The 17,862-nt window shown below is 38.3% G+C and overlaps 6 protein-coding genes and 1 long non-coding RNA gene across 10 annotated transcripts; 4 read left to right on the forward strand and 3 right to left on the reverse strand.

Annotated features, from left to right (window-relative positions):
• The first annotated feature begins 84 nt into the window (after positions 1-84).
• On the forward strand, positions 85-3,319 carry LOC105688231 (rho guanine nucleotide exchange factor 3-like). The gene is made up of 5 exons (XM_012404360.3): positions 85-319; positions 408-670; positions 769-1,135; positions 1,327-1,755; positions 1,924-3,319. The coding sequence occupies exons 1-5, from the start codon at positions 254-256 to the stop codon at positions 2,347-2,349; spliced, it is 1,551 nt and encodes a 516-aa protein (XP_012259783.2). The 5' UTR covers positions 85-253; the 3' UTR covers positions 2,350-3,319.
• Positions 3,119-5,869, reverse strand: LOC105688229 (N6-adenosine-methyltransferase subunit METTL3). The gene is made up of 4 exons (XM_012404357.3): positions 5,497-5,869; positions 5,205-5,403; positions 4,631-5,137; positions 3,119-4,533 (listed from the first exon to the last, which is right to left on the reverse strand). Exons 1-4 carry the CDS (start codon positions 5,636-5,638, stop codon positions 3,741-3,743), a joined length of 1,641 nt encoding a protein of 546 aa, XP_012259780.1. The 5' UTR covers positions 5,639-5,869; the 3' UTR covers positions 3,119-3,740.
• Positions 5,870-5,907: 38 nt separating this feature from the next.
• LOC105688235 (cyclin-K) lies at positions 5,908-8,181 on the forward strand. 2 transcript variants are annotated; one of them, XM_012404374.3, is made up of 8 exons: positions 5,908-6,064; positions 6,335-6,562; positions 6,643-6,774; positions 6,867-6,972; positions 7,066-7,123; positions 7,197-7,369; positions 7,449-7,592; positions 7,691-8,181. In XM_012404374.3, the coding sequence occupies exons 2-8, from the start codon at positions 6,344-6,346 to the stop codon at positions 8,077-8,079; spliced, it is 1,221 nt and encodes a 406-aa protein (XP_012259797.1). In that variant the 5' UTR covers positions 5,908-6,064; positions 6,335-6,343; the 3' UTR covers positions 8,080-8,181. The 2 variants fall into 2 exon arrangements, with proteins under 2 accessions (XP_012259797.1, XP_048506792.1); XM_048650835.1 differs by having other exon boundaries at positions 5,913-6,064; positions 6,302-6,562.
• Positions 8,182-8,474: 293 nt separating this feature from the next.
• Positions 8,475-12,242, reverse strand: LOC105688238 (proteasome assembly chaperone 1). Of its 2 annotated transcripts, none has more exons than XM_048650844.1 (5): positions 12,103-12,242; positions 9,485-9,570; positions 9,223-9,389; positions 8,885-9,083; positions 8,475-8,718 (listed from the first exon to the last, which is right to left on the reverse strand). In XM_048650844.1, the coding sequence occupies exons 2-5, from the start codon at positions 9,534-9,536 to the stop codon at positions 8,531-8,533; spliced, it is 606 nt and encodes a 201-aa protein (XP_048506801.1). In that variant the 5' UTR covers positions 9,537-9,570; positions 12,103-12,242; the 3' UTR covers positions 8,475-8,530. The 2 variants fall into 2 exon arrangements, with proteins under 2 accessions (XP_048506801.1, XP_012259802.2); XM_012404379.3 differs by lacking the exon at positions 12,103-12,242 and adding an exon at positions 9,738-9,980.
• LOC105688236 (acidic fibroblast growth factor intracellular-binding protein) lies at positions 10,138-12,915 on the forward strand. 2 transcript variants are annotated; one of them, XM_048650841.1, is made up of 6 exons: positions 10,138-10,508; positions 10,580-10,781; positions 10,924-11,151; positions 11,359-11,586; positions 11,711-11,965; positions 12,209-12,915. In XM_048650841.1, the coding sequence occupies exons 1-6, from the start codon at positions 10,424-10,426 to the stop codon at positions 12,285-12,287; spliced, it is 1,077 nt and encodes a 358-aa protein (XP_048506798.1). In that variant the 5' UTR covers positions 10,138-10,423; the 3' UTR covers positions 12,288-12,915. The 2 variants fall into 2 exon arrangements, with proteins under 2 accessions (XP_048506798.1, XP_048506799.1); XM_048650842.1 differs by having other exon boundaries at positions 10,139-10,366.
• Positions 12,587-15,900, reverse strand: LOC105688237 (pyruvate dehydrogenase E1 component subunit beta, mitochondrial). The gene is made up of 5 exons (XM_012404378.3): positions 15,558-15,900; positions 15,410-15,472; positions 14,575-14,781; positions 13,824-14,454; positions 12,587-13,736 (listed from the first exon to the last, which is right to left on the reverse strand). Exons 1-5 carry the CDS (start codon positions 15,564-15,566, stop codon positions 13,585-13,587), a joined length of 1,062 nt encoding a protein of 353 aa, XP_012259801.1. The 5' UTR covers positions 15,567-15,900; the 3' UTR covers positions 12,587-13,584.
• LOC125499988 lies at positions 14,914-17,239 on the forward strand. Its single transcript, XR_007277154.1, has 2 exons — positions 14,914-15,055; positions 15,135-17,239. It is a non-coding gene; the product is annotated as an uncharacterized LOC125499988 (long non-coding RNA).
• The last annotated feature ends 623 nt before the right edge of the window (positions 17,240-17,862 follow it).

Consider the following 17,862-nt stretch of genomic DNA (forward strand, 5'->3'; position numbering starts at 1 on the left):
TGTTGATCTGCTGCGTATAGTTTGATAAAGAGTAAAGAATCTGAAGAGTCGGTGGATCGACGTGCTCTGAAGCAGATACTAGGAAGCCTGCTTCATGTTATGTTTATGTTTCAACTACTATAATAGCTGACGTTCCGTCAGATCCATTTGCGGATTGGCCTAAGGTTCTGCGTTACCAGCACATGTCTTTCGAAAATCCCAATTTCCGCACGCTGACTCCTCTCGAAGATAAAATATACAAAATAAAACAAGAATGGATGAACATCACGATATTTCAATCAAAGATCGTCTCCCGGAGCCCCAAAAGCGATTTTGGATGGTAAGTTGCTTTGTCTGTTCTTTGTCATTTATGGTGCTCAGGGCAGAGTTTTTGGCGTTGATTCATTGTAAGTTTTAAACTCTCTTAGCGCTCAAGAAAGCGTAGAAATAGTGATGCAGCAAGTGTGAATTCAATGGATATATCCATGGGATGTGAGAGCTTGAAAAAGAAGAAGAGACGGAGGATAACAGAGGTGGCGACCAGTCTTTTCACTTTGTCTTCATCCTCTTCTAGTTCATCTACGCCAAACAAATTCACTAGTGTTCTGCAGAGGTCATTTGGTTCTCAAATCTCTCATGCGGACATCTCTCTCCTTGGAGAAGAAACGAATACAAAAACTATTGAAGAAAGGTAACGATATTGTTTTGAGATATTGTAGAATCTTTAGATATCGATTTCGAATTCGTTGTTTTCTGTTATACTTATGTCGCCAAAATGAAATTCCACAGATTGTCGAAAGTCAATACAGAGAGGCTAGATCAGTTGTCTATTCGCAGCTGGATTGTCGATATTGCAGAAGGTAAATGTGGGGGTCAATTGGATAAAAGTTTGAGCCGGAGAGAAATAAAACGTCAAGAAGCAATCTATGAATTATTTTGTGGAGAAGAAGTCCTCCTTCACGATCTCAATAATCTCAGAGAAATTTACTATGAGCCACTACTCAATGCCAATATTTTGACACCTGGCGAGCTCTCCACTCTTTTTGGAGATATTTCAAGCCTTATCGACTTACACAGCAGACTGAGAGATGAATTAGTCGATCTACGAGACGCATCAGGATTTACAAAGGTGGTTGGCACCACTCTGATCAATTGGGTTTGTATTGCATTTTTATATGCGTGAATGGTGGATCAGACTTGGAGGAAATATTTGGAATGCCTCCTCTTCTCATGATTAGCTCCATTTTCTATCGATGTTCCAAATGTTCTTCAATGCAACACATCTAATTTTTTATCCATATTTGACAAACATTTAAAAATTTTCTGTGACTGTTATATTTTTTACAGCTGCCAAGTCTTGCGGAATGCTACATCGACAGATGTAAGACACAAGTGTGGGTGAGACATTTGCTGGATGCAAAACGAGTGACAAACAAGCGTTTTGAAGACTTTTTGAAGAAAAAAACTTCAGCACCACGATCTGTAGATCTTTGGACATATTTGGATGTTCCTCGTTCAAGAGTCGTTAAATATCCCCTGCTGGTGAATGAAATTCTCAGGCACACCTCGTCTAATCATTCAGATCAGACTTTACTCAGAAAAGCCAGTGGAATACTATCGAAATTATTGATTGAAATCGATCAAGGAATTGGAATGTCGGAGTGCCAACTAGCGCAGAGCAGAATCAACCCCTCTCCAGTTCATGATCCAAATAAATCCATAGAAAAAGCTGCCGAATTGATCACGGAAGGATTGCTGAGGGATGCTAGAGGAACGGTATGCTCAAATTTTATTTATCTCTTCAAATTTTACCAATGCCTTCCACCTTAGCTTCGGATTGATGTACCAAGAAGCGGTGTTGACTATCTAGATGCCGCTATTAATATCTGTGACATTTTGAAAATTAATCTGTTTCAATTTTGGATGCTGTTCATGGTTTTTCAGAAACTTCACTGCTTTCTGTTTGACAATTGTTTCGTATTGACTCGCCCGGCTAGAAGATTGGGACGGAAATGCAACCCCTGTTTTCCCGTTATAACGAGTGGAGAGTTAAAATTTCAGCCAGATATTGGGAGCAATCAAAAATTGTATTCAAATGGATTTAAAATTGGAGAACACACGTTGAGCACCGAGGATGAACATTCCAAACGACATTGGCTGGAATCTCTTCGCAGAATACGGAACACGAATACAGATACAGATACAGATTTGTACATGTCGACTAAAGAAAACATGGACGAAACACCTAATGAATCAGGCCTGCTTCCATCTCCAAATTTGAAGACAAACAAGAAAAGGAAGTCCTTAGGAGATCTATGCAGCAGGAAAATCATTCTTAGAGTGAAAAGAAGTAGTATCGGTCTGGTGTGACGGTAAAACAACAATTGGTATGAATTACACATGGAAACGACTTCATGAACAATGACTGTCGGGTATAAATAATACAATAATTTTCAAGCAATTGCAGAATCTGAGGAAGGTATAAGTTCTCGGTGCAAGTAGATTTTCAGATTTAGAGATTGGTCGATTTGTGATGAACGTTCCAAGTTACAGATTTGATCAACTTAAAAAAAACTTACCGCAGTCAAATATGTACTACCGACTGGCACCAAAATTTAGTTCTTAGTTTATATTTCAAAGTTCACTGAAAGAGTGTTCCACAAAAAAAAAACCGAAAGTTGAGTAAAAAGCAAGGAAATAGTTTTATGCATAGAGAAAATTTAATGCATAAGTTTGTCAACTTTTGCTGGTGAACGTACTGTTTTGTTTCCTTATTTTCAGTATTTTAAAAATTTCTAGCATATGTAAAATCTATTTTCAACTTCCAATGTGTAACATATTTAAGAGCATAAACAGCTATTTCACATGCAGTTTTATTCCACTTTCATTCTGATTCTTGTTCTTTTTTACTCTTTCTCAAACTATGAAAATGAATTTCTTTTAACAGCAGTACCTATTACATCAGTTACAATTTGAATAGCATATAATTTTTAGTGGGTAAATTTCAGAAGCAGTTTCAGTTAGTTTTTAGCAGTAATCGAGTAGTCTCCGCTTTTTTTTAAAGCAAACTGTGCAGGATGTTTTAATACCGTAATGTGAGGTATCGGGTGCTTATCTCAAACATGTGAAATGAGAAGCGTAGGAAATGAAATGGTTTATTTTTTACAGTAATTACACGATTTGCACATCAGCCCTTGGGCCAGTGTAGTGAGTTTTAAATTTACAGATTGTATAATAGAATGAACGTGAGGTGTTCATTTATCGAAAACAGAAAAGTCAGGACAACAGAGTCATGAGCAATGTGAGCAATGTACAAAATAGATAATCCGATGAACATTAACACTCTGGAGATTTATTTCTTTCCAGTGTGTCGAAATATACCGGCCGTGGTAGATTGCTAGTTACGTGTCATTTGCACTTACCTATTCCAGATCAGTTTAATAATTTCGTTGTAAATAAAAAGATTTCTTAATAACGTTTAGGACGAATAAAAGTCAATGATATAAACATTGATCTTAATAGATATACCTATATTGATGTTCAAAAATTTGATTAAATTTCAAGTTTTGAGAAACAAACGAGGTCTGGGCAACAGCGCATCGACTTTACGTATTATTAGGTTTTTTTTATTTTTTGTAAAAAACAGGTTTTTAACATCCGTTGTAAATTCTCCAAAATATAGGTAATACTACAATTATCTAATTGTGGGTATAATGAATGAGTTTACTTACTCTGTAGCTAAAAGTAATGCAATGGACCCACTACGATTTAGTTGGCTTCATAGAATTTCCATCGGGATATCGTTTTTTAAAAGCTTTTATGAGTTGTGGGTCGATCAATCGCACACCGTCCACTTGATTACCTAAGGTTATCCAGTTTGGCTGAACATTGTGTGGTCTGCCAAATAATTCAATCTTTCTTGTTCCGGGGCTCATACGCTCTATGATACCATAAATTTCGTCTGGTTTATGACTTGTCGCTCTTACTTCGGCAACTATCACATCACTGTCCAAGCCCCTGTTCACCCGAGGGGAACCTTTCATCCCTACTAGGCAGTGCTCTTTTCCATGGTTGAGCCAGTGCCCCGTTCTGCCAGTTCTTATGATACGCTGCAGCTGATTTGTCTTGACCCAAATAATTTCATCCACCCTATCGTACCCCCAAAGTTGTAGACATTCTCTGCCCAATTCCATCGCACGTCCGGTGACCCACAGGAATAGAAGACCCTCATCTTGAAGTGCAGGAATGCCGAGCTGGCGCATCTCGTCATCCGACATTGTACCATATGGAAGTTCCATGTGGATGTCCCAAGGTGGGTCTGCCATTATCACGGCAAACTTTCCCAATACCGTCATGTCCAGATATCTCAAATCACACTGAATCCATTGAGGGGGATAAAGTGTTAGTTCTGAGCCACCCGTTGAGCCATTATTGTTACTTGTAGTCTTGACATCCTGTATCGTAGTTTTAGTGACAGTGATACCCCTAGTCACGTCAATTTCACCCTGATCCTTTGGCTGAGCAGTAGGACCATCCACTTCGTAGTGAACATACCTACATAATACATAGAAAATGGATTTACCAAAGTATTTGCAAATGTGAGAATCATACGCAATAATAAGATATTGTACATGGGATCATATGTTATTACTTGCAAGTATCCATATGAAAGCAGGTATTCAAAAAACTGCAATCTCCCAATGACTCGTCTGTGTGGTTCTGTAAAATTTTTTTAAAATGGAGCTTCTTGCATTTTTCATTCGCAGTTCCAGTCTGCACATTCAGTTTCAGGCAATCAGTTCGTGTGCCATGGGGACAAAATTCCATAACTTGGGCACCTCCCTGGGACCTAAAGCGTTCTGCCAGAGACTTTTCCTTCGAAGTTTGCTTTGATAAAAGGTCAAGGATTTGTTCCCCAACCTTTTTACTCTCTTTTTCTCTTATAGTAGGCATGGATATTAGGGACATGATATCCTCTGTGTTCTTCTTGTCTAACTTGATCTGTTTATCTGGCGGACCTTCATTACTTACATCACCTACAAGATTCTTCTCTGATACTACCTCATTGTCCAAGTCCAACAACTCTGCCTGAGAATTAGTTTCAGACATGGACAAAATCGTATACCCGACAACATCGTTCTCTGTGATCTCTTTGATTCTATAGAAGCATAAAATGGTCAAGATACATTTTTAAATTATCAAAAAAGTAGAAATAATTCAGTTACCGAACAATGTTCTGCGCCGACAATTTCTCAAGCAGTTTGTTGATATCTGAGAACGATATTTCCACGTTAAGGGTTTTTCTGAGCTGCTCAACGATATCAGTAGACGGGATTGGTAGATTTGAGGCAGATTCGTGTAAGATTTGGAGAACATCTTGCTCGTACCCGTCAAGTTCTGACTTGGTGTTGGGCGTCGATGTGTCTATAAAACGAAACACCAATTGGGCATTGTAAAAAGCGATTGTAAACAGGGACAAGTACGAATTTACAAAAATGAAAATTATAGCTAGCCTACCTGCTGCAAGGGATTCAGAAGGAGATGGAGACGATGTGAGAGTAAATAATTCATGCCTCTCTCGCTTTCGTTTCTGTAATTTTTCTCGTAGACTGTTCCTTTTGATTTTTATCGCCTGAATCTCTTCAAAGGCATCAGACATCTTTTACTCCCAATTTTGATGCCATGAATTATTATTTTACTTGAAGAATTTACTTCGTTTTATAGTGATGGTTCATGAATACATTACGATACTCTTGAGAAAATGTTATCAGGCCGTATTTCTCGAGTTTTCGGCAATCGCAAACCCGGCATTTATTGGTTATAATATATTGACAGATGTAAAGGGTTCGGTAAACACGTACCACCGCATAGTACACAAATCAACCACCGCGGGTGACAGACATCACATTGCACATTGTGATTATATTGCAGTAGACTGCAATTTCTGCCCTTGATCTTACGTACCTTTTCTCTACGCTTGGTACAAATAATGGTTGTAATTATTAGTACAATATTAAGTTCTGAGCCACGAATCATCCAAATAGGACGCAGTGGTTCATTGTACTGATACGAAAGCTGCACTTGGGTAAGAAATCAAAAATTCTAAATTCGTAACCTTAAATATCTCATCAATCCGCGCCTATTTCCATCGTTTCACCTATGCCAGTCGTGTTTTATTACCACAATTCCTAGAAATAACTGCTGAACTCGCTAAAAAATGCTCACCAGTCGATGAAAAAATTGATTTCGTTGTCCTTTTGGCACATAATAATTGGAATTTTAATATAAAATTTAAAAAAACAGTGTTTTCACTCATCAACAGTTACTCCGAAGACATTAACAAATATTGGTTTAGTTTTTCATCATGCCATGCTGGTACTATGAAAAAAAAGAGCTACGAAATACGCCCTCGATTCAGGATGGCATCGATTATGAGACAGAGTGTCGGTATCGAAAAGAAGGAGCAAGGTTTATCATTGATACTGGCACAAAAATGGATCTGGGCTACAACACCATGGCAACTGGCGTTGTCTACTTTCACAGATTCTACATGTTCCACTCGTTCAAGAATTTCCCGAGATACGTAAGATCCTCAGTTGTCATAAGTCCATGAAAAACATAATGTACCTGTACAATTCTTTGAATTAGTTCATTTTTCAATAGGTCACCGCCTGCTGCTGCTTATTTCTTGCCGGCAAAGTCGAAGAAACGCCAAAGAAGTGCAAAGATATTATAAAAACAGCAAAAACCCTACTGAGTGAACAGAAGTTCATGACATTTGGTGAAGATCCTAAGGCACGTAGTGCACATGTTTTTCTATTTTTCAATTCCCAGATAATAGCTTTTTGGACAAACATTAACTTGCCATCTAAATTTTTTGTGGACAGGAGGAGGTGATGACACTTGAAAGAATTCTTTTACAGACTATAAAATTCGACCTGCAAGTCGAACATCCATATAGTTACTTATTGAAATATGCAAAATGTCTGAAAGGTTAGTGTGCAAATATTTGTTGTTTTGTGTACTATTTTGCATCCGACGCAGGTGTAACATCTACTAATGGGTTTGTAATTTCACTGATTTCAGGTGACAAAAACAAACTTCAAAAGATGGTACAGATGGCATGGACTTTTGTGAATGACAGGTGAAGAGAAAGCTATTATACTTGATTACATCAACTTTCTTTTCTACATTTTTTTTACAAACAATTATTCCAGCCTATGTACTACCCTGTCACTGCAGTGGGAACCAGAGATTATAGCCGTTGCACTGATGTACCTGGCTGGAAAGCTGAGCAAGTTTGAAGTAGTTGACTGGAACGGCAGACTTCCCAAGCATCTGCGATGGTGGGATATGTTTGTTGAAGATGTAACCATGGATTTGTTAGAGGGTTTGTATACGTCAACATGCAATCGAGTCAGACCTGATTGTTTCGCCAGTTAGTTACTTTCCAGTTCTCTTAATTACAGATATTTGCCACCAAGTCTTGGACCTCTATTCGCAAGCCAACAATGCCAAGGCTCCGGATTCTCCTCCTCTCATCTCCACGCACGAAGCAAACAGAGAATGGGCTGCTATCCCTACAGCGAATGACGCTGCTTCTAGTGCACCAGGTATGAAGGACCAAAGTTTATGTGGAATATCTGCGATGATTGCTCTTACTCACCTGACATTCGCTTCCTCCGATTTCTCATTACTGTTCTCTCTACAGCAACTCCAAGCAAACTAGTAAAACCCGAAGTTGTTCCTGGGACTATGAATGGTTCATCAAGCGCGGAGGTTACCGATGGTTCCAAGGCACTCGAAATTTCCGCGCATTTTCCCCCCTACCCGACAACATTTGCTCCATCTTCAACGGCCTACCCCCCAGTGTTTCCACCGACAAACATATCCGTGCCTCCGCCATCAGTGACAACAATCAATCATATAGTCTCAACTATGCATCATCTAAATTCGTCAGGCTCCATCCGACCCCCAACCACTGCTCTCGCTCCTCCTCCTGCATTTCAACCATTTCCCTATCCCACTGGTACCACTTATTTCCAACCTGGAAATCCTGCTCCACCCACTACCACCCAAAGAGCATATTATCCACCCTAATCGATTGACAATTCGGAATTGAATATCGGTTTTTCCACTGTATTGTGTAGCCACTTAATTTTTATGATAAAATAAATGCGGGTCGAGGACAGCGTTCAAGTATTTGCAAGTAAAATCTATCTCCTGATTGTCTATTATCCGTTTTGTTTTGATGATATTTTCAGATGTTATGAATATTGAATGAATGTATGATGTGTATGACGATCAACTTTTATCCAAATTTGATCAGATTCTGATACCCTGCCAAAGGCATAATAACTTCAATTTTGGATATTTTTGGAAATAATTCGAAGCAGAGTGAAAATCAAAAAACACAGATTCATTCGAGCTCAGAACCTTTCAATTTAGTAGTGACCCATCAAATAGGAACAATTCTGGAATAATAGAAGAATAAATATCGAAAAAATATTTAAGTTATATTAACTTGGAATTGGATATCACACAATGCGATTCACATGTAAAGATTGCCTGCAATACTAAAGCTACTTGGTTTGAAAACGGTCTTATGTAAAGTACCACCAGTGATTCTTGAAAAGAGTTCTATGAGTGGTAGAGCTGTTTGTGAATCCAGTGAAAAATCCTCAACGTACAAAATGTAAGCCGTGGCAGGAAGAACCATAAACTCTGCATACGACATTACTGAAACAGCCAATTTCATGGCTTTGAATACTTTTAATTAAGGCTACTGATATCTGCCGCCGCAAACCATGGAATTTCAGCTCCTTGGAATGGTGTTTACCGTTATCGTTGTTATGAGGTTTAAAACACCTTCGATAAGAAACAAGCAATAAATATATGAACCAACCTGCAGCAACTATTCCGTGTAAAATATTGGGCTGCTTTATGCGCTCAACCTCTTTCCACAAGACTGTAGAGTTTCTTGTACTCAGCCTTCTTAGAAAAGATGTTGATGATGCCAATGTGTTGGGGTCACACTTGTAGGAAGATATATGCTGACAGTTTATCGTTATTATTTCTCCCGCAGCAAACAGAAAGTCTTTTATCTGAATGAAAAAAAATCAAAAATACGTTAGTGGTGGGGCAACATTAATTTGGAAAAATGATTGAACTTTAATGTCTATACTTTGCTATGGTTCTTAGCAATCTTCTGAATTTCTAAGTTCACAATTTAGCAAAACTTACTGCGAGAGTAAATTCAGTCGCATGTTTCGCGTTTAATTCTGGACCCACAAGAAAAACATACAAATCCGGATTACTGCTCATTTTGTAGATAAAAGAAGGTTTGAACTTTCCATGGTCAATGATGCATATCTCTTTTGTGTCTTTTAGGCTGCACTGTCTAGTGAAATCTGTAACAAATCAATGTTAATCTATGGTTCTAGTCCGGAAAGTAATGTACAGGATTTGTGAAGCAATAGTTATTTCAGCGGAGCGTTCGACTAACCAGTAGCTTCTCTTCCTTCGACAATTATCAGAGTCTTGATTTTGGTCGGCATTGTATTGTCTCCGACCCATTGCAGGGAATATGTACTAAAAAAATAAAAAATCTGTTTAAATATCACGTTCAATTCTCAGTGAATTTGTCTACCGCTATTAAATCACAGTTTCACATCGTTAAGGGCAGACCCAAGGAAAACTGATAATGAGACATAACTTATAACTAGTTATTACTATCGAAAGTGTTAAGAAATAGTTACAAATGAGCAGCATCTACTTCCTCGATATCCCAAAAAGATCGTGAGTCGGGTTCGATTACTTCACCAAAAAAATGTGCCATTGTTTTTTTGTGACAACCAGCCTAGTCCTGGAGGAAAACCAACCTCACTCTTGTGTACTAACAGCACAGTGGAAACACTACGAGTGGAATGACTAGGAATGACCAGGAATGACAGAGCGCATTGACACGGGGGGAAAACGTGCGCGAAAGATTTACATTGCGCAGAAGTCATTCTATTTTAAACTGCCCGCTGAACTCTATAACCATGCTCGACCAATCATTTTACGAAATTTGAGAAGAAAAAAAGGGATAGGGTCCCAAGGGGTCTAGTCTATCCGTCTATCTAGTCCATATATCACTTGTCTAGTGGTCCCCACTGATCTTCATCATCGTTATTCTTCAGTCGGTCCAAGTCGGTCTTTGAAGAACCAAGAGGTATCGCGTGTAACCGCATTAGGCTGTTGATTTCAGTGATCCAAAATTAGAAATTTGGTTAGATATGTAAAGTGGGAATCAATTAGTCCTTGCAGAAGGGTTGAATTTTTGTGATCATCTATTATCGGTAGTAGCACGGAGGCGCTATATCCCTTGTAGGTTAAACACAGAGGTGTAAGTCAAATTTAACCTTACGAAATAAGGTATTTTCATGCACCTTAGGCAGTAAAAATGCTGTCAGAAGTAGACGTTTTTATCAGTAACTACACCCTTGTTGATCCTGAAATTTACCAACTATGGGTTGACGGTTTTTCTTGTAAGTCATTCAATAAGAATAATGAAAACAAACACACTTCAACAAACATCATTTTGTGTCCTTACTTTCAGCAAGCGAAGCGGTCAATACTTTAAACCTAAGAGGAATTTGCCAGCAAACAAATGCACCAATTGAGCTGGTTGCATCGGATGTCCTGGATCATTACCGAACCTACAGCCTGCTGGAAAGGCTACTTCAAATGCCGCTGCAGCTGGCATCGGAGCAATTGGCCTTTCAAATTGAACCACAGACTAGTCAAATGTTGATAGAGATGTGAGTGTTCAAGTTTGGTGTTAGTGCATGAAGAATTCGAAAAGTCAACCACTTCTTTTCAAAGTTGAGCAGAATGTGGAAGATAAAAAAATGCGATTGGATTAGCGATATCGAAACAACAGGTATCTGTTCTTGTCAATAGGTATTACGAGTTTGACGATGCAGTTGTGCGTGACTTTCTAGGCAAAAAATTATCCGCCAAACATCGGAAAGAACTTGACGAAGTAGCTGAGAAAACCGGAGTCTTATTGAAAAGTTGCCGGAGGCAATTTGATAATGTTAAACGGGTTTTGAAGGCTATAGAAGACTTGCCTGGATCCTTAGTCACAAATATAAAACAGTACTTCCTTCTGCCAGAGGAATTGGCGAAGTAAATTTCAGTCGTTAAACCTCGGAGCTACAGTAGAACCCATTTCACGTCAAAAGTTTCAGGGAACATGTATACTATTGCCTCTGTAAAATTGAGGAATCATACATTCCTGACGTGTATGCGTTGAAATCAGTTGTGCTGTGGTGAAAATTTATTCTAATCTATTGGAAGATCACCTAAATAATAGAACATCTGAATATTATTTAGGCGTTATGCAGCAGTGGTGTTCATAGCTTGCATGCGATTTGAAATGAACAAGAAGAAGTTGCAATACTTAACGTTTCCCGATCTTTACCACTGTGCAAATATCATGATGTCTTTATGGACGTACCGCTACACAGGATCCGAATATTTTGATACGGATTTGGACAGAGAATTTTTGTTGGATTTACCAGAGTGCAGAGTTTTGTTGGAAAACGACAAACACCACAAACAGTAAGCATTATCTCCGAATTCACGATAAAGATTAACAGATGGGGTAGTTTTTGATTGGAATTTGCGGACATCTGAATTTATCATAACAACAGATGCCCACCCATTATTTTGTTCTATACTGCAGTTTAGTTTGCATTAAATTGAAGCCAACATTGCTGGAACGGTCCTACCAGGAACTGGACATGAACTTCCGTTCATATTCCCGTGCAATTATCGGAATAGCATGTAATCTTCACCGTAGCAGAGAGCTGCGCTCTTTTTTTTTGGAGCTTGTCGAGAGATGTTTAGAACCTTGGCGACAAGTAAACTGGTCTCACACAGACCTTCGCAATTTTCTCGGCGCTTACACTCAGTGCGCTCTTGACATGGATGTCCTCAGGTACAAACTTTTGACTAACATTCAATTCATTTTCAAACATTTCCAACAATATTTTGAATGAACAAATTATTTTATTATTCTCCGAGTCGGTTTTGATATGTTTATGGTTTGCGATAAATTGAAAGAAAAAGCCATACCAAAGGTGTCTGTTCTATCTCTGTCAAGTCAGGCTTGCAGATTCCTTTTTCCAAGCTTGCGATATCTAGTCCTCTTGGGACTCATCAATTCATCTTTGACTTTCAGGGAAGCTGATTTGAAGAACGCATTTGAACGTTATATGAAAGTAGTGACAAGCTGCTTGCTGCGTATGTATCGTCCGTAAGTTCTTTATTTCACAGTAACTTGATGACTATGATATTACTAACTACAAAAACAGTCAGAATATGATACCATGAATCCTTTATCACATTTTATTTATTTATCTTCATTTATCTACCCCTGATCAAACCACGTGATAGTAAATAGTGATCATACCTACACATGTATGTATGTTTACGTATCATATCGCTGGTACCCACTAATCGATTACTACCACCTAAGAGATCTACTTGAAAGGTCATTTTTTCTAATCTCCATGGTATGAGAATTTTATTACTCGCTGTATAATGAAACTATGCGCTCTTGTGGTTTTGTATTTTTTTGAAAATTTATTTATTCAGTTATTTGAGGGGCAAGAGGGGAGGGGGTATTTTAAATAAATATTAGATTTGCGCCACATACCTACAATAAAATATCTTTTCTGAGTTCCGTTCCAAATCTTAGATTATGGCCAGCTGCCTCGGAGCAGCCATCAGCCACTTCCGAACACATATTATTATCAAAGCAAACTGTACGGAGTATCACAGAAAAAAGTCTTCACTCCCAATTTTATTTGTCGTTAAAAATCGCTCCTTGTGAAAGTATTAAATAAAACTCATCCTCCATGTACGAAGTTACAGAGAATAACACGATTGCAAGTTGTTGGATAGCTAGGCCTTCTTTTCCTTCAAACCATTTCCAAACGATAACGATACAAGCCGAGAGTCCGATTTATCGCACACAACCCCATTGGCCATCAATCCAATTGAAAATCAATTAATTTTGATACTCCGTTCTCTTACAATATACCTACTATATATATATATATATATATATATATATCCTTTTTTGTCATCTAACAATTCACTAATTTTCAAGTATATACAATGTCTACTATAATATATAGTTCGTTTATAACTATCAACAACATAAGTTCGCATTGGTTCGGCTACTAGTAGTAGTAGTAGTACCAGGATAGTAACAAGAGTGACAATATTATTGATAGTAATCGAGTGTCTTTTTTGTTGTTCTTCTTTTCATTGGGGGGTGAGTCAGCCTTATAGACCAGCTTATAAGGAAACGTATATCGGTAACATAGATTCGTGTCTTGTACTCGCTAGCGTATGGGTGTAATTATTGCGCAAAACTTAGAATGGATTATTGTACCGTGCACTGGTTTTCTACTTTTCGATCGTGGCAAGTAACAGGAAGGTTTGTTTGCGATCTATTTTATGTTTTTGAGTAATATTGAATTCCTTTTTCGATTTTCTGAAAGGAGGAACGACGATACGTAACTAGAGGACCTAGGTAGGTGACAGACGTTACTGGGATACACCTAGCATTTTGTTCACTACGTTTACCACATCCGATGTCTGAGGAAGAGAAGCTGCCTCCAATGTCTTAGCGTATGGCAGCGGACAGTCTACTGCTGCTAGACGGATCACTGGCGCGTCGAGGTGGTAAAAGGCTTCACCTGTAATTTCCAAGAGATATAATATTCATCACGTGACTGAAAGCCATGTTTTGCCAGAAGGTTTAACACGAGTGACATAATACTCACTCTCCATAATTCTTGCCGCTACTTCCGCGCCGATTCCACAATGTGGCCATCCCTGTTCGACGGTGATCAAATGGTGAGTCTTAATCACTGATTGTATGACAGTATCGATGTCCAATGGCCTCAAAGATCGAAGATTGATTACTTCGGCCTCAATGCCTTTTGCGGCAAGCTCATTAGCTCCTTCGAGAGCATTTTGAACAGCCATAGAATGTGCTACGATGGTAACGTGGTTTCCAGACCGCTCGATTTTCGCTTTTCCAATCGGCAAGACAAAGTCTTTTGACAAAGCCTCATCGGACATAGGATATTGAACACCGTAGAGCAATTCGTTCTCCAAAACAACAACTGGGTCAGGATCTCTGATAGCAGCCTTCAACAATCCTTTAGCATCTTCGCTATTGTAAGGAGAAACTACCTTCAGTCCTGGACAATGGCTGTACCAGGCTCCATAGCACTGAGAATGCTGTGCAGCCACGCCAGCAGCAGCGCCATTTGGGCCTCTGAATACTATTGGCACATTTACCTGTCCTGCCGACATATAGAATGTCTTTGCGGCAGAATTGATCACATGGTCTATGGCTTGCATAGAGAAATTGAATGTCATGAACTCGCAGATCGGTCTGAGGCCAGCCTAAAAGATGAAAATAAGCATCTGTTTTTACGATTATGCTGTTCTCCACTCGGATTGAGAAAAATAGTTCTTACTTCTAATCTCCTATAATTCTATACTTCTTCATCTCAAAATTCCTACCATTGCAGCTCCGACCGCAACTCCAGCAAACCCTATTTCCGTGATGGGCGTGTCGATGACTCTCTTGTCTCCATACTTTTTCCAAAGTCCCCTGGAGACTTTATAGGCTCCGTCGTACATGGCAACTTCTTCGCCGAGTAAAAAAACTCTGTCATCTCTTTCCATTTCCTCGTCTAATGCCGAGTTCAATGCATCTCTCACTGTCATCTGCAAAAAACCTGTTCAATTTCTTTGCAAAAATTTATTGCAACGGATCTCAAGTATTCCAACTCCACAATTACATCTTCAAACTTCAACAAAGATGGACAAGAATTTATGATTGCAAATGTCTCCCCGCAAAACTAAATTCAGGATTGTCAAGAATACTACAATGTCCATTTTATTTCAATAATTACATTGAACAAATATGAGCTCAGCATGGCCGCATGTGGTTATTCTTGGATTCAGTTGCGATTCATTCGATTTTCTGTTGTGTGTACAGGTGTGTAAGTACATCGTACGCATTCCAGGCACAAAAAATGAATCCAGTAAATAAAAACGCTGACGATATCATTTTCCAGGATTCCATGGAACTAAAATGAACGCGCAGGTGGATTGACCTCGGTTGACCTTCAGATGATATTCATCTGTCCATCGAGTACAATATCAATCAACTAATCTAACATCTATCCGAGAGTTTCAAGAAAACAAAGCCCCCTTCACAGATTGATGATTTGAAATAATAAAATCATCAAAACGAGGCAAGTTTTTCTGAAGAGGCTAGTGTCGCGTAGCAGAAGATACCTGGACGTTAAGGTTAAGTCAGGATTATCAAATCTGGATCTTGTAAGCTTACCTGCTGTGCTGCGGCCCATTTTGACGTAGAGAAGGAACGCCTAGCTATTCCACTTAGAGCTGACTAAAAATGAAAGCACAATTCAAGACAAAGTATTAATAATACCTAGGCTTTGTACGTGAAAGTGAAAATCTGGCAGATTTATTACCTTGAGCATGGTGTGAGCGGTAGAGATTGAAATGGACAGAGACGAATGAGAGACTGATTATAACTTAAGAAATATGAAGCTACCCGACGAATGAAGCCTCTCTTGCCTTCAATCAGCCTTGCAACGTTTGCTCGATGTCTGGTGATCTTGGATGGCAATTTTAATTGACGTATTCCAAAGAGCTGAGAGACGAGAGAGTCAAGGACGACGAACAGCAGACAACGTATGACGTTCTTGGACAGCCCCCAGGGCTGTGGTTCGGCCTGGGATGGTAAGATGCCGACACGGGAACCAAAAGCAATGTAAAGGTTCGTTGGTAGTACGTTGGTACGTACGACGTGCGTACGACGTCTGGGAAATGAAGGAAAACGAATTTGAGGGGTTGGATATTTCGAATTTGTGTTTTTTATATCGGGCTAGAGAACGAGCGAAAGGTGACTGATTATGAATACGTGAGGTTTACGTGAAAGTAACCAGAAAGACTCGTTTTAGTTTTAGAAGTGATTTTTTTCAGATATTTGCAGGTATCGACGCTGAAGATGACGTCTCAACCAACGAATTCAGACTTGAATTCGTTGGTCTCAACGAAACTTTATTTCAAAATTATGGTTTGTATACTTCTAAGTTTATATTTCTTCATTTATATGTATATTCTTTTGAATTTACGCTCTACCTTGAGCCAGAGATGCGCAGGGGTTTAGTACGTTGAAGTTCGGGAATAATTCAACCATGCTGTAATGAAATGAAACTTCTATTTTATCTGGCGATAAACAAGTCACACTGTTCAAACGGAAGTCTATCATGTAGACTTTGTTTTCTTAGCCGAGTTATACAAATTGTCTTGCCTCGAATTTTCAGTCAACGCTTGCCTCTGGTGTGTGTGGGTCCAATAGGTCTTATGTTCGTTTCTTTTGGGTGAAATAGGTTATAAAAATGAGAAATGTACTAAACAGTACGTGATTTTTGTGAAATAGTGAAGTGAATTCCTTTTTCTTGTTTTTCATACTTCTGTGTGAAACATTTCGAAAAATAAGTGCCTCACTCTTTTCACCTCGGGCTGCACCTATGGTAGGGGTATGAGTATATCTTGAACCTTATTTTTTTTGCCAAAGAAGAGAATATCACTACTGATACTCAAGTGAAATGGATTTTCATAATGTTTATTTACATAAATTTAACACTTTCTGACATATTACGAACTTTCTCGAGTAATCCAAATTTTCCTAACAAAACCTTATTACTTGGCTATCAAATACCATACTTATGTAATACGACATAATATATGTATATAGATACATATATGATAGGCATATAAATATACATATACATATCAAGATTTAAATCCGTGCTATAATATAAGCGATGCGAGAATAGAAATGACTTTTATACGTGATGTACGACATATATGGGACATTCGACGTGAAAATAATCAGTCAGATCATATATTCCTTCAATTTTTAATACAGATACTCCGTGGGGAATGTCCCATATACCTATTTATATCTCATATAATTATACATATACATTCAAGTATGTGTATAGTTAACAATTAATTACCTATGTATTCGTACAATAGATCATAATTATGCCTACGTAATATAAATACAAGGAAGTGAAACCAGAGAAAAGTTGTTTTATTTATTTTTTTACTTTTTTTAAGCTTTTTTTTTTGTTTTTCTTTTCCAAATTCTTTTCATTTAGCATTGCAACTGATTTTTATTAACGATAGAGCGAACAACGGTTGAAATAGACAAACTTTGAATTCGATCATAGAAGGATATAGAACCGTATAGAACGTTAGGCTATGTAAATTGGAAAGTACTTCTAGTCTCCAGCGTGTCTAATAATATAGTAATTCTATCAATCAGAGTAAAGAACGACGGTTGTCGCATCATCGATTGCATGCATTGAAAATCTAGATTAATCTTATTCAGAGTTATTCACTCAGAAGATTTTGGAAACTTTGAAGATTTCAACGAGGAGTGACTGCACCCAGAGATCTCAGATGCAGTCGCTCTTGCTTGCAATGGTTGAATTAGAGTGTCAGGAGTGTTTAGATAACGTAATCGCCCTACTATCTACAGATGCGAGATCGCAATAGTGATTTCTCCCTTATAACGATCCAACAGTTTTAATAACGGGCATCACGGATCGTTGTAAATGATAATAACTCGCTCTGTGTTCACTAATATAGTTAATCATACATTGCGATAACTTCATAGATACAATGTGATAGTATAATAACATATAGCTTTTTAAAATTTTGCATTTAGATGATATAGGTAGATCATTTCTCTCTATGTAA

Source organism: Athalia rosae, chromosome 2 (assembly GCF_917208135.1).
Source record: "Athalia rosae chromosome 2, iyAthRosa1.1, whole genome shotgun sequence".
Taxonomy (NCBI): domain Eukaryota; kingdom Metazoa; phylum Arthropoda; class Insecta; order Hymenoptera; family Athaliidae; genus Athalia; species Athalia rosae.